Raw genomic sequence first — 13,486 nt, forward strand, 5'->3', positions numbered from 1 at the left:
TACCCCCGTTGAGCATGCACGCAATCTTAGGGCTGTTTCACATGTTACAGAACTGCGCAAGAAATAATTGTTTTCGAAATAACAACAACAACAATAATACAAGCGTTTCTATACAGCAGCCTTTCCCAAGCTGGTGGCCTCCAGATATTTGGGACTGCCACTCCCACTGCACCTAAGCACTGGCTGTGCTTGCTCAGGCTGATGGGAGCTGTAGTCCCAAACTTTTGGATTTGTCAAAAACAAGTCCTGCCAGACAAATCTGATCTCATTTTTTGATCAAGTAACCTCCCTTGTGGACTGTGGGAATGCTGTGGACATCATATACCTCGACTTCAGCAAAGCTTTCAACAAAGTGCCCCATGATGTCCTGATGAGCAAACTAGCTCAAAGTGGGCTAGATGAAACAACGATCCGGTGGATCCACAGTTGGCTACAGAATCGGACTCAAAGAGTGCTTATCAATGGGACCTTCTCAAACTGGGGAGAGGTAACGAGCAGGGTACCGCAGGGCCCAATGCTCTTCCACATTTTTATTAATGACTTGGAGGAGGAGGTGCAGGGAATGCTGATCACATTTGCAGATGACACAAAAGGGGGCGGGATAGCTAATACTTTGGAAGCCAGAAACAAAATTCAAAGTGATCTTGATAGACTGGAGCGCTGGGCAGAAAACAACAGAATGACATTTAATAGGGATCAATGCCAAGTTCTGCTCCTAGGAAAAAGAAACCAAATGCACAGTTACAAGATGGGGGATACGTGGCTCAACAACACTACAAGCAATAAAGATCTTGGAATTGTTGTCAATCACAAGCTGAATATGACCCAACAATGGGAAGTGGCTGCAAAAAAGGCAAATGCTATTTTGGGCTGCATTACTAGAAGCATCGCTTCCAAATCCCGGGAAGTACTAGTTCCCCTCTACTCAGCTCTGGTTAGGCCTCATCGGGAGTACTGTGTCCAGTTCTGGGCACCAAACTTTATGAAGGATGCAGACAAACTGGAGAGGGTTCAGAGGAGGGCAACAAAGATGATCATGGGACTGGAAACAAAGCCCTATGAGGAGAGACGGAAAGAGCTGGGCATGTTTAGCCTTGAGAAGACTGAGGTGAGATAGGATAGCGCTCTTCAAGTACTTGAAAGGCTGTCACAGAGAAGAAAGCCAGGATCTCTTCTTGATCATCTCAGAGTGCAGGACACGGAAGAATGGGCTCAAGTTACAGGAAGCCAGATTCCGGCTGAACATCAGGAAAAACTTCCTGACTGTAAGGGCAATACGACAATGGAACCAATGACCCGGGGAGGTGGTGGGCTCTCCCCCACTGGAGGCATTCAAGACGAGGCTGGACAGCCATCTGTCAGGGATGCTCTGACTTGGATTCGTGCATTGAGCAGGGGGTTGGACTCGTTGGCCTTGTAGGCCCCTTCCAACCCTACTATTCTATGATGCTATGATTCTATGATTCCAGAGGGCACCACGTTGGGGAAGGCTGCTGTGCAACAGCGCTGGAGTGGCCACAAGCAATGCGGTGGCGAAGTGAGGGAGGTCGGGAGGCCGGGTGCCAATCCCTGCTGTCCTGCTAGTTCTAAGGAGAGTTTTATCTGATACACATTTGCGCTTTGCCTGGAGGTGCTCCTGGCTGGACATTCGCATTCCATGGCCTCAGCGCCCCATTCCACAACTGCCAGAGGGCTGACGTTGGTCCATCTGCCTCAGAAAAAACGGCCGTGCTGGTCCGGGGGGCAGGGTCAAAATCCACAGTTGGGCAATGCTGTGGACTAGGACCAACCAAAATGCCACAGAGAGAGAGAGATTTTTGCAGCACCTTCAAAAAATGACAATAAAGGCAAATGCATCCATAAAACAGTGACTGGAATGTACTCATGAGTCAGGATGTGTCTGCCTAAAAAGCAAATGCTGCAAACAAAAGAGCATACATGCCTGCCTGATCTCATCTGGAAAGGCATTTCATTGAGCAGAAGCCAACACAAAAGAGGCCCTGCTCCTGATGGTTTCCAGATGGATTTCTGACCCATGCAGGTCCACCACGAGCACCAGAAAATCTCAAGGACCGGGCAAGATGATAAGGAAGAAGGTGTGTCCTCAAGTGTACTTGCCCCAAGTTCTTCAGGAGTATGACCAGAACCTTAAACCTGGCCCAGCTGGAAATGGGCAATCCATGCCAAGCCTTCAGCACAGGTGCTCCATGCAGGTATGGAGCGGTGCCCAACAATAGCTGGGCAGTTGGCAAATTAGCTGCAGATTCCAGCTGAGGGTGTGTGTATTGGGGGTGGGGGACTTCGACTCCCATCATGTTGGCTGAGGATGATGAGAGTTGATGTCCAACACCTCTGCAAGGCACCAGGCTGGGGAGGACTGGCATATACACACACACACATAAGTTATTTTGTCATCTGCAGCATAAAATCTCACACACAGTAAAAAGTATAGTATATATTTTGGCAGTAAAAATATAGTAAATTTAGTGTGCAATCCTATGCATGTTTAGACAGAAGAAAAGTCCTATAACTCTAGCCAGCATGGCTCGCTGGGGCATGCTGGGAGTTGCAGGACTTTTTTCTATCTAAACGCGCATAGGATTGTAGGACTTTTTCTGCCTAAAAATGCATTGGATTGTGCCTTAAACCAACAATTTGCTGCCCTTTCTTGACACCCCAGATCAGCTGCCTTGCTCTGCCTAATTGTAAGGCCAGCCCCATTGATTCTCTTCCCCCTCACACAGACACACTTTCACCCCTGTCTGAAATTGAACTAATTTGGCATTCTCCAAAAGGATACCTACAAAAGGACACCCATACAGGACACCCGCCCAAAAGGAGGGTGGAGTGCTTAACCCTTCTCCCACCACCAGTTCTTCCCCAAGGCCCCTAATCAGCTGGGCCTCTTTTCCCCCACATCTCAGAGTTGCCAGAAGTCTGGAGAGGGCAGAGGGAAGTTAAGCAGTCCTTCCCACATGTCACTCCTCTCCCTGCCACATCCTCTCCTCTCCCCTCCCCTCCCCTCCCCTCCCCTCCCCTCCCCTCCCCTCCCCTCCCCTGCCCAAGACGGCCAGGATGGAGCCAGGAACCTCATCTCAGCCTCTCAGGAGGGCAGATTTTACCCCAGAAGGGCTGGATTGCCTGCTTTTGTGGCACAAAAGAGATAGGCGGCAGGGGCGTTGCTATGCACCTTGGCATTTGTGGCCCAGGAAAAATCTCCAACAGGCACCAGTGGAATTTCCCCCCTACGCTTAATTCCCATGCAAGGGGAGTTGGGGGGCGGCAGCGTTGCAGCATGCGGGAAAGGTGGGTTAACCCTTCCCTTCCCAGCTGCAATCCCCATGGAAAACTGCCCCCCTGCAAGGCAATTTATACCAGTTTTATACGGTCATTTTAAAAAGCTTGTATAGTATGTTTTATCATGTTGTATGTTATGGCTTTAATTGCTGTCAACTGCCCAGAGAGCTCCAGCCATTGAGCAGTATAGAAATGCAATAAATAAATTAAACAAATAAAAATAAATAAATTAAGCTGAGAAAAACACACCTTCCACTGGAACCAACAGGCTTCTGGGGAATAGATCTGGGGCTGTGGGTAATCGATTCGGGGCTGAGGGCCTGGCAATGTCCATGATGGAGAGAGCTGGCCAAAATGAGTTAAGCTGAGAAAAAGCACACACCTCCCACTGGCACCAGTAGCTCCCACTGGCTATCCACAAAGCTACTTGGAGAGGATGCGCCTAAATCCAAGAGAGAATCGTGACCGGGATGAACTGGTTTTGCTGATGGATGAACGGAAAGGCCTGGAAGAGTGAGGGTACCTTGCCAGCTGCCTCCGTTGCTGAGGACAATTGTTCTCGCTGCTGTGACCCCCTTGAAGGAGAAAAGCCATCTGAGCAGGTGGCCCTAGCTTGCACAGGCGGCCCCAATCCCACTGCCAAAGCTGCAGCAGCATCTCCCGGCCCCCGGCTGCAAGACCCCAGGGACGCCTTGGAATTCTTCAGGGCAATTTGCCTCTGGAGACGCAGCCCTTCCTTCTGAGACTCACGGAGCAGCTGGCGGAAGTCCGGAAGAGGCAGGCGAGGAGAACCATCCTGGGAAGACACAAGAAGCAGCGTTGGCACCAGATCCAGTGCCTCTCCTTTGGTCAGCTGATCCATTCATGGTGAAAGCGGCATATATTTGCATATGGTGGGGCACTCCCGGTAAAGCAACCGCCCCCACCCACAGAAACCCTCCCATTTTCTTTGCTCTTCCAAGACAAAGAGCAAAGCACTTCAGTACTTGCATAAGAATACCTTCAGAATGAAATTAGCTGCACTGGTGAACACGGGACACCTCCCTCGTCTATCAAAGCGCCTTTTTAATCAATTCCTCTGATCGAGCCTTCCCCAAGCTGGGGCCCACCAGATGTGTTGGACTACAACTCCCAGAATGCTGGGAGTTGCGACCCAATACAACTAGAGGGCCCCAGCTTGGGGAAAGCTGGACTTCTAACTGATCCAACACAGCAGCCCGAATCGTGCTCAGTAATGACGGGAAGTGCATTTCAAGTTGTCAAGCGCTTCAGATTTCCGTCCTCAACCTGTCTAGGGAGAGAAAGGCGGGAGGAGCAAAAGGCTGCACCCTAAAAATTGAGCTGGCTAGTTCAGACTAATCTGTGATAGTAAGCCCAAGCTGTCCCTCGCCCCCAACTCTTCGCTCCTTTGGCTCCCTGGTTCTGTTCTCCAGCACCAATCACCACAGCACAAACCCCCGCTGAGTCCCTGTGCGAGATTTCCTTTTCCCTTCATCCCCACCCACCACTGGAATGCTGCCCTGGAGAGCTTGTCCGAAGCAGAATGCGACCCTTGGGCTGGAAGAGTTTCCACACCCCTGGCTTAGGCCTCATGGTCCTACACCGTCCCCACTACCTTGGGGGCCCTCGCCCTCATTGTTCCAGTCCACAGCTGTTCTGCCTGCCCAGCTCCACTTCTCTTTCCCCCTCTGCTTCCCTGTGACAGTACGTATTTCTCCCTGCCCCATGATGCTGCACAACTGTTTATTTTACTCAGCCAAACTGAACTCTCCCTTCCCTTGCGGAAAAGCTGCATTCTGTATCAACCCTCTGTTGCTGACCAATGTCCTCCTGAGCAGTTAGAATGTTGGTGAATATTCTGTGACATCACAGAAACCCAGCCAAAGGCTTGCAAGGGGTGGGCGGGCTCTGCCTGGATCCAAGTCCCAGTGCTCACAAACCGCAGAGGAGGTGCACATCTGCCTCTTGGCTGTGCACCTCAGAGAGCAGGCGGCCCTGGGCATCCAATGGAACACTCCTTAGCCGTGCCCCCTGCACAACAGTCCGACAGGCAGAGAACTAGCATTTGTGGGAGAAGGCCCAGCTAGAACCTTTCTCTCAGAGATGCTGGCTTTCTACATGGAGGGATTTTGATTCTGCAGGCTGCTACACGCAGTCTGACATGGCATAGTCCAGATGGGGGTTTACCACCCCACCAGGTGTGGGTCAGGACCAGATCTGGGCCAGCTCGGTGGTCAAGATTCACCTTTCCAGACGTGATTTTAGCTTGAAGCTCTTGACACTGCCGCTGTAGAGCGCTGATCTGCTTGTCTTTCGCCAGGAGTGCACTGGCTTGCTCTCGCAGGTCTGTGGCCCGCTGGCCGATAAGTGCCTTCTTGCAGAGCCCAGTGCAGGAGCCCTTCACAGCTACAGGAGCATTCACCTGTGTCAGAAAGAGAAAAATTGCCACCTTGGATCGTTTTCAGGAAAGGTGGGGTGTAAAGCTTTTAAGGAAACAGACAGGAACCTAGGAAGCTGCCTTGTACTGAGTCAGGCCCTGGGTCCTTCTAGCCCAGTATTGTCAGCACTGACTGGCAGCAGCAGCTCTCCAGGATTTCAGGAAGGAGGTTTTCCAGCCCTACCTGGAGATGCCACCAGGGATCGAACCCGGGACCTTCTGCGTGCAAAGCAGGGGCTGTACTACTGAGCTACAACCCCTTGCATAAAGAGAGGGGCTGGGCACATGTGCACGCACCCACTAGTTTGGATCCATTTCCACATCTCCTGTAATTAAAACCTGGAAAGGGGTCAATAAGAGACTAAAGAAACTAGGAAACTCTTTCTTTCACTCTCCTTCCTTCTTTCTTTCCCCCTCTCTTTCTGTGTTTGAATCGTTCTATCTCACAATAGCTCCGCAAGGTAGGCCAGGCCGAGTGAAAGCAACTGATAAGTCAGCCAGTGAGTTTAGTGTCCTGAAATTCTAGATGCAGAGATTTAAAAACTTGTCGTTGAAAAAGGTTTTTTTAGCATGCAAGTGTCAGGATTATCCACCCTCAGAGGAGCCCGTCAACCAATTCTGTGGATAGATTGGCAAACCCAGAGCTGTGAATCATAGAGGGATGAAACAGGCAGCCTCTTCTGGGGGCAGGTAATTGCACTGGGTCTGAGGTTCAAGAACAATTAAATGATCCAGTAACACTCCATGCACAGCAGGGCCAAAAGTACCAGTCTTCTAGCAGAGGTGGGTTAGAAGGAGGCGAATTCCGAGCAGTAACTCACACAAAGACATAATAGGAAGCCTCCTCGGAGGGCAGCTCATTTTGATATACCCCTGCAGCAGGCATGACTGGTCATGCACCTGACGCAGGGTGTGGCAGAATGACCAGCCTCCAGCAGAGACCAAATGGAAAAGGGAATGACCAGACCAGTAAATCATTCAGAGATGCGTCAGGCAACCTCTTGTGTTGGTGGGGGCATAACACTCACGGGAACCTTCAATTGTTATTTTGCTTATTTCTTGTGGCACAGCAGCAGTTCTCACACAGCCCATCAGCTCACCCCGACACACAATTTTGGAACGATGGATCTAACCACTACCCCACACTGTCTCATAGCAGGAACCCCTGCATGGCAGGATGAGCCAGGCTGGGTTGGCCACTAGGGTGGGAAGAGGCAGGGCAGGGCAAGCACGTACTACTTTGAGGTTGGCTTCTTGGAGCTTCCGTGCCCTCTCCTCCAGGCGCTTGGCGATGACGGCCAACTCAGCATTTTTCCTCTTCAGGTGCCTCACCTTCTCCTGTGTCTCCGGAAAGCAGCTCTTACGCTGAGGTGGAAAAGAGAAGGGAAAAAAGCCTAAGCACCTGTGGACAACCATTCAAGCCCTCCAGCTGGGTGACAGCTGCCCTCTGTGGCAATCATGGTTGGGGCAGGCGGGGCAGGATGCATCCTCCTCCCTCTCTCTTGAGCCTGGGGAAGCTTGACAGAGTCACCATACACTGATTTATCTAATGTTATTTTTAGGCTGCCGTTAAGGGTGGAACCCACTCAAGGCAGTGTACAAGGTAAAAATCCTATGAAGTGGATGCAATAAAAAGCAATAACCGCACATTCAAGAAGAATCCATAAAGACAGAACTTATCCATTTAAAAAATCAAGAAAAACAGAGATTACCAATCAAACCAGCAGCCCAAGACATTATGGGAAAGTCAGCAAAATTGGTAGATGGTCAAAGGGCCCGGAATGGCAAACCCCTGAAGGAAGCTAATTCCAGAGGTATGAGGCCACTGCCAACAAGGCCCTGTGCCTTGTACACACTGGCCTAACCAGCCTTGGCAGTGGGCCAGGTGACATGGGTCTCCTTGATGATCTCAAAGTGCAGGGAGGCTGGTACGGGAGAATGTGGTCCTTCAAGTACCTTGGGCCCTAAGTTTAAGGCTTCAAAGGTTAGAACCAGTACTTTAAATTGGGCTTGGAAATGCACTGGCAGCCAGTGCAGCTGGCGCAGTATCAGTGTCACATGAGCCAACCCCTTGGTCCCACTGATATCCAGGCGCCCGCATTCTGCACCATCAACTGTGATCAATGGGCCATTAACTACCACTGGATCAAGGTGACCTGTTTGCACGGCTGGGTACCTTGATGCCTCTGCCATGGGAGGGTGGGTATTCCCTTGCAAATATGCCTGCCTTAGCTGGGTATCCAATGCCGTGCAAGCAGGAGGTCCCGGGTTTGAATCCCCAGCTAAAAGATCTTCAGTCAAAAAGATCTTCAGTGGCAGAGCTGGGCAAGAAAGGTTCCTCTCTCTCTCTGCCCTAGACCCTGGGATTGTCTCTTGAACTGAGACAATCCTGGGCTTGAGCAGGGATGGAGAAGGAATACCCCTTCAGATGTTGTTGGACTGCAGTTGAGTGCTACCATTCTAGCTGAGCAGAGGGTACCAGGAAAATACTCAGAATGACCCCTTGTCAATCAGCTCAATAACTCTTAACAATGGTTTTGCAAGGTAGGCCAGTGATATGAAACAAATGTTGCAGATAGGAAGGCCAAGGCTGGTCCTCATCTCACCTGCAGTAGCTTCTGATTTATTTCTGCTCCCAATTCAAAGGGCTACTTTTGGCCTATAAAGCTCTACACAACCCCAAACCTGGTGGAATATGTTCTCTCCTATGTACCCTTACCTCAAGGCAGGGGTAGGTCCATGTCAGGGTTTCCCTTAGGACCTGGACCCCCTGAGCAACTTCTTAAGGATCTCTTGTCTCCTTAAGAGTCCCATCTTCCTTCTTTTACCTTCCCTTTTCCGTGGTTTAGGCTGTAGATGTGGGGTGATTGACACTCCAGACACCTGGAGTTTTAACCACAACAGTTTACTGGTAAATTAAAGTAAGCAAATCACAACTAAAGGCATGTACAGAATACAGCTGAGTGATACAAAACACATTAAGAGAAAACAAAAGTTGCAAAATGCAAGTTCCTTTACCCTAGCTGTACTTAAGACTTCTCCAGGCTGCTTCTTCCTGCTCCCTCTTCAGGCTCTGGTCTCCCCGACTCTGCTCTTACTTCTCTGGTCTTTCTGAATATCTCATTCTATACCCTCCTCCCTTAAAACCAAAAGCACTGCTTCAAACCTGAAGAAATGAAACTTAACTGGGGAAATGAAATTGAAACTTAACCGGTGAAATGAAATTACTCCTCTCAGGTATACCCCCTCCCAACAAAAAAACCAAGGCCTCTAAGCCTAACTGTTTTCCCCCTTTGCCTCTGTAGGCCTCAGACCTTCACATCCCATATGGGAGATGTTCCATCAGGTTCCCAGGTCCTAAGCCATGTAGAGCATAATAGGCCAAAACCAGTCCTTTGAACTGGGGCTGATATTTTGACCTACAAGTCCTCTAGGCATTTTGTCCTACAACTCCCATCAGCCCTAGCCAGCATAGCCAATTAGGCATGATGGGAGTTGTAGGCCAACAGCATTTAGAGAGCCACACGTTCCCCATCCCTGGCCCAGGATAAGCTATCTCCGTATGCCCAAAGCAATGGAGTTTGGACGCTCTTAAGGGTGGTGGACTCCGGACAGCAGCAAGCAGGATGCGGGCCCAACTGAAATGGACAGGCGATGCACAAGAGCTTGTCCATCTCCAGCTTGCTCCGTGCAGTGTGCACAGGAGAGCTTCTCGCTGGCTCAGCCCCATGTTGAGAGTAGCGGCCTGCGTCCACAGGGCAGCCTCCCGCCACTTCGGCACCCTCCAGATGGCATTGGATTGCAATTCCTGCTCGCTGGAGATGATCCCAACACCTCTGGAGCGCACTGGAGTGACAGCGTAGGCTCTGGATAAGCAGCATTCTCATATCTCATGAGCTTCCGTCGTGCATTAAAAACGTGGTTGTTCAGGCAGGCATTTGGGGTGGATTAGGGTATTTTAGAAAACGTTTTTATTGTGGAATTTTATTGTTTTAAATTGTTTTATTGTATGCTGTACATCGCCCAGAGTGGCTGGGTGACCAGCCAGATGGGCGATTAATAAATTTAATAATAAATAAAAATAAAAGCTAAGAGGCAGCGGAGTTGCGGAGCAGCAGCGGTGAGCTTGAGCGAATTCTGATCCACATGTTGGGTCTTCTGTGCCGCCTCTTTATGAGCTCACAAGAGATCTCTGGGGCACGCCTTTCAGGTTATGTGCGCCATCCTTGGTGCCCGCTGCACTGAACCACGGGTGTGTCCTGCCCCGACTGGAGGAGCCCTCCTCAGAGGAGGAGAAGCTCAAGGCCCCAGAAGCCCAGGGCACCCCAGATCAGGGACTGCCCCCAGGCCCACAGGAGCCTGAGCCCTCGGGGGAAGTGGCTGCAGGGCCATCCAGGTCTGGAGAAAGGGACCCTGCCACTGAGGCAGACCCACCCCCTGACCCCCGGGAGCGTCATCGCCTCAAGCAAGAGGCTAGCAGGGCTCCTGTGCAAAGGTGGGCTCACCTCCAGAAAAGGTCTCCTCAGGAGAAATGGACTCCTCAGGAGTAAGCACTGGAAAGGGAGCTCTGATTGCTGCAGCTGAGATCTGATTGCTGCAGCTGAGCTCTGGTGGGGTCCAGCAGGCTTCGGGCTTAAAAGCCTTCACTGGAAACCCAGCCAGTGCTGAAACAACTTGGTCCATCCTGCCTCTGCTGTGTACCAGGCCTCCTAAACTGTGCCCTGTGACTGATGCCCTGTTTCCTGACTGCCTCATGACCCTGCTCCTGGTCTGTGTGATGGGCCTGACTGATTTACTGTGCTTGACCTCTGGCTTGTTATCATGCCCACTCCAGCTGTTGCCTGATCTCGTTGCCCGTCCACCTGCCTGTGTTCTGACTTCCGCCTGGATTCAGGCCAGCTCTGTTGCAGCCTGTGCCCCACTGGATAACCAGCTGCAGGCTTGAAGGTTTCCTGACTTCGCTGCAGTCAAAATGTGCTACTCTCAAAGCAGGACAGGCTGGGCAACCTGTGGCACTCCACGTGTTGTTGGACTCTACCTCCCATTATCCCCAGCCAGCATGGCTGATGGGCAGGGATAATGGGATCTGGAGTCCAACGTCATCTGGGAGGGCCACAGGTTGGCCACCCCTGCTTCCCACATGCAGGATCCTCACCAGCAGGCTGTTCTCCTTCTTGAGACTGGCGCAGCGTGACTGCAGCTCCTCCAGTGCCGTCAGGAGCACCTGGTTCTGCCGCAGGAGACAGCGATAACTCACCCCACACTGGAAAGCGGAAGGATGGGACACGGGGGACAGAGAGAGAGAGAGAGAGAGAGATGCAGAAAAAAAGTATTTGGTGTACAGCTGGATGTAGCTCCCTGGCCCTCTTCCTCTAGCCACGCCCATTTAGCACCACCTAATTTCCAGCGTGCACAGCCTTCCCCCGGCCTCGTGCCCTTCAGACGTGTCGAACTGCAACCCCAGCCAGCATGGCCATGACTGCACCTTCTCCATTTCGCTGTTGGAGACACAAAACCCGGTGTTTGTCTCCACTGGGGTGGGAGTTGCACTTGAACACCCCCGAAGGGCACCAGTTTGGGAAAGGCAGAGGCCTTCGTGGTTTAGTCTTGTCGTGCTGCCGTTTTAAACTGGAAAAGGTTGAGGTTCAAAGAGCTTTTCTACATGAGGCATTTATTGTGTGCTCGTCATTCCCTACTCATGTTTGCGGGTTTGTTTACAGCTTCTTTAGGCAACATTGTTTGTGCACCACCCAGAGAGCTTCAGCTACGGTGCGGTATAGAAAAAGAAAGAATGAATGAATGAAATGAAATTGTGACCCTCCCGTTCCACTTCTGTTTTTAAATATCACTTTCGGCAAGTGTCTTTAGAACAGGGAAAATGCGGTATTATTTCCGAAAGTGAAAGAAAACAATTTTCCCACTTGTGTATTTGTGCTATTCTGCTCTAACACAGTGCCACCTAGAGGGTATGTAGCAGTAAAGCAGGAAAGGAAATGCTCTCCGTATAGTGCTTGGATCTCACTTCTGTGACAAAATGGAAACTAGATACAGCCGATTAACAGCCTTGAGTAGAAAAGCCCACTGTGCCAAATTCAAAACGGCAACACTCTAGCAAATTTCAAACTGGTGCAAAAACAAAGATCAACCCTTTTTCTGTTCTGAGAGTGGTGTTGCATCTTGACCATTTGTTCAGGCGCCACGCCAAATGTTGGTAACAAAACAGATGCATTAAATAGACTACGGGAAGAGGACTACTCAGCCATGCGCCTAACACAGGCCTGCAGCAGGGTTTCTCCTAATTCGAGGAAAGAGGAGTGCACCATAAATTCACAGCGCATGACCACAACACAGATATACGTGCGGCACTCCTGCAGGCAGCGGTGCAGCGAGGTAATGTTAGACCCTGGACCCAATCATTTTGTGGTTGTGCCTTTTTAGACAGTCTTGTGCGCTCCACAAAGACAGTAATACGCAGTTCACATTCCTCTTCCCCCCCACAACTATTGCTTCCACATTCTTTATATGTTGTAACATTTGTCAACCCCAATTTTTATTTGTTGTTGTTGTTGCTGTTATTGAAACCTGAGCATGTGCAGTTTTGCATCTGAAGCTCACCTAAATCATAGCATCATGATGATGACAGGAATAAAATGGAGTTTGCTTTGGCTGCCCTGGTACCCCAAAGTCCAACCCTACCAGCACCACTGCCTGCAGGGATTAAAAAACCCATCTTGTGCACATGGCTGTGATCCAGCAGCAAACCGGAAATTACCAGCAGCGACCCCAGCACGAAAGCCGCTTTTCCCCGCCTTTAAAGAAAGCAGCCTCAAATAAAGCTTCCAGGAAGGCTGCAGCCTGTCACACCACTGCCATTCGCACCCCGGTTCCCCTCTTCGCTTAGCGTCCTCTCTGGATTCTTCGTAAACTAGCAAGAGGCGGCCGCTTTTCAAAGCAACAGGCCCTTCAAATGCTTCTCCACATCCAAGGTCAAACCTCACCCAAGGAGCACTAACTGGCGTGGGCGTCAATGGCAGGCCGGGCCACTGGATTCCGGAAAGCGGTGACACAGGAAAGCATCCCCAGGATAATGACTCAGTCTGACACATCCAGGCTACAACCCTGGTGCAAAACGCTGGAAGGAGGAGGGGCATGGCACCCTTTGCAACAGGAACAACCTCCTTGGTGAGGAAGGCCCATCTGGATGGCTCTTTCGGGGCAAGAGGCAAAGCCAGTCCTCCGCTCCTGCCCTCAAAGGCATGACGATTCAGGATAGGGCACACCAGCGGGTCAGGGCACCTGGGGTTGCCATGCAAATCTTAACCTGCGGAATTCATCGGGCCGCAAGAGGCTGCAAGGAACACCGTCATCAGTGGCTTTAAAAAGGGATTTTTAGATAAATGCATAGAGCTGTGTCCCAGCGGTGGGCAGGGCCAAAGGCAGAAGGGGCAGGGCCCCAAATACCACAAATACGAGCATATTGTAGCCTAAAGCTCTCACTGCCAGCAACTCAGCCTTAAGAGAGGCACTTCAGCCATTTAGCATGGGAGAGAAACAGCGCAAGAACCAGGACGCCACCAGTGGAGGCTGGTGGCTCAGATGTCGGTGGGGCACTGCATCTGCTCCGGGTTTCAGACAGAACTCTAAGGGAGGTATCCAAGGTTCTGCACATTGGAGAGCTCCTTTAGGGTTCTGCCTGGTTCTGACTAGCACCCAGAGCGGATTTACTGCCCCACTGACATCCGAACCACCAGC

At 50.9% G+C, this 13,486-nt stretch overlaps 1 protein-coding gene across 1 annotated transcript in view; it reads right to left on the bottom strand.

Annotated features, from left to right (window-relative positions):
- Nucleotides 1–13,486, bottom strand: part of TSPOAP1 (TSPO associated protein 1) — an 84,547-nt gene that overhangs the window by 63,880 nt on the left and 7,181 nt on the right. Inside the window, exons 2-5 of the mRNA XM_084822684.1 lie at nt 10,890–10,997; nt 6,971–7,099; nt 5,543–5,719; nt 3,821–4,093 (exon numbers count right to left, since the gene is read on the bottom strand). Coding sequence (XP_084678810.1) covers nt 3,821–4,093; nt 5,543–5,719; nt 6,971–7,099; nt 10,890–10,997 — 687 coding nt within the window. The remainder of the gene's footprint in view (nt 1–3,820; nt 4,094–5,542; nt 5,720–6,970; nt 7,100–10,889; nt 10,998–13,486) is intronic.

The sequence above is a fragment of the Heloderma suspectum genome, chromosome 16 (genome assembly GCF_057233095.1).
Source record: "Heloderma suspectum isolate Gila_16-S chromosome 16, 16-S_ref, whole genome shotgun sequence".
In the NCBI taxonomy this organism is placed as follows: domain Eukaryota; kingdom Metazoa; phylum Chordata; class Lepidosauria; order Squamata; family Helodermatidae; genus Heloderma; species Heloderma suspectum.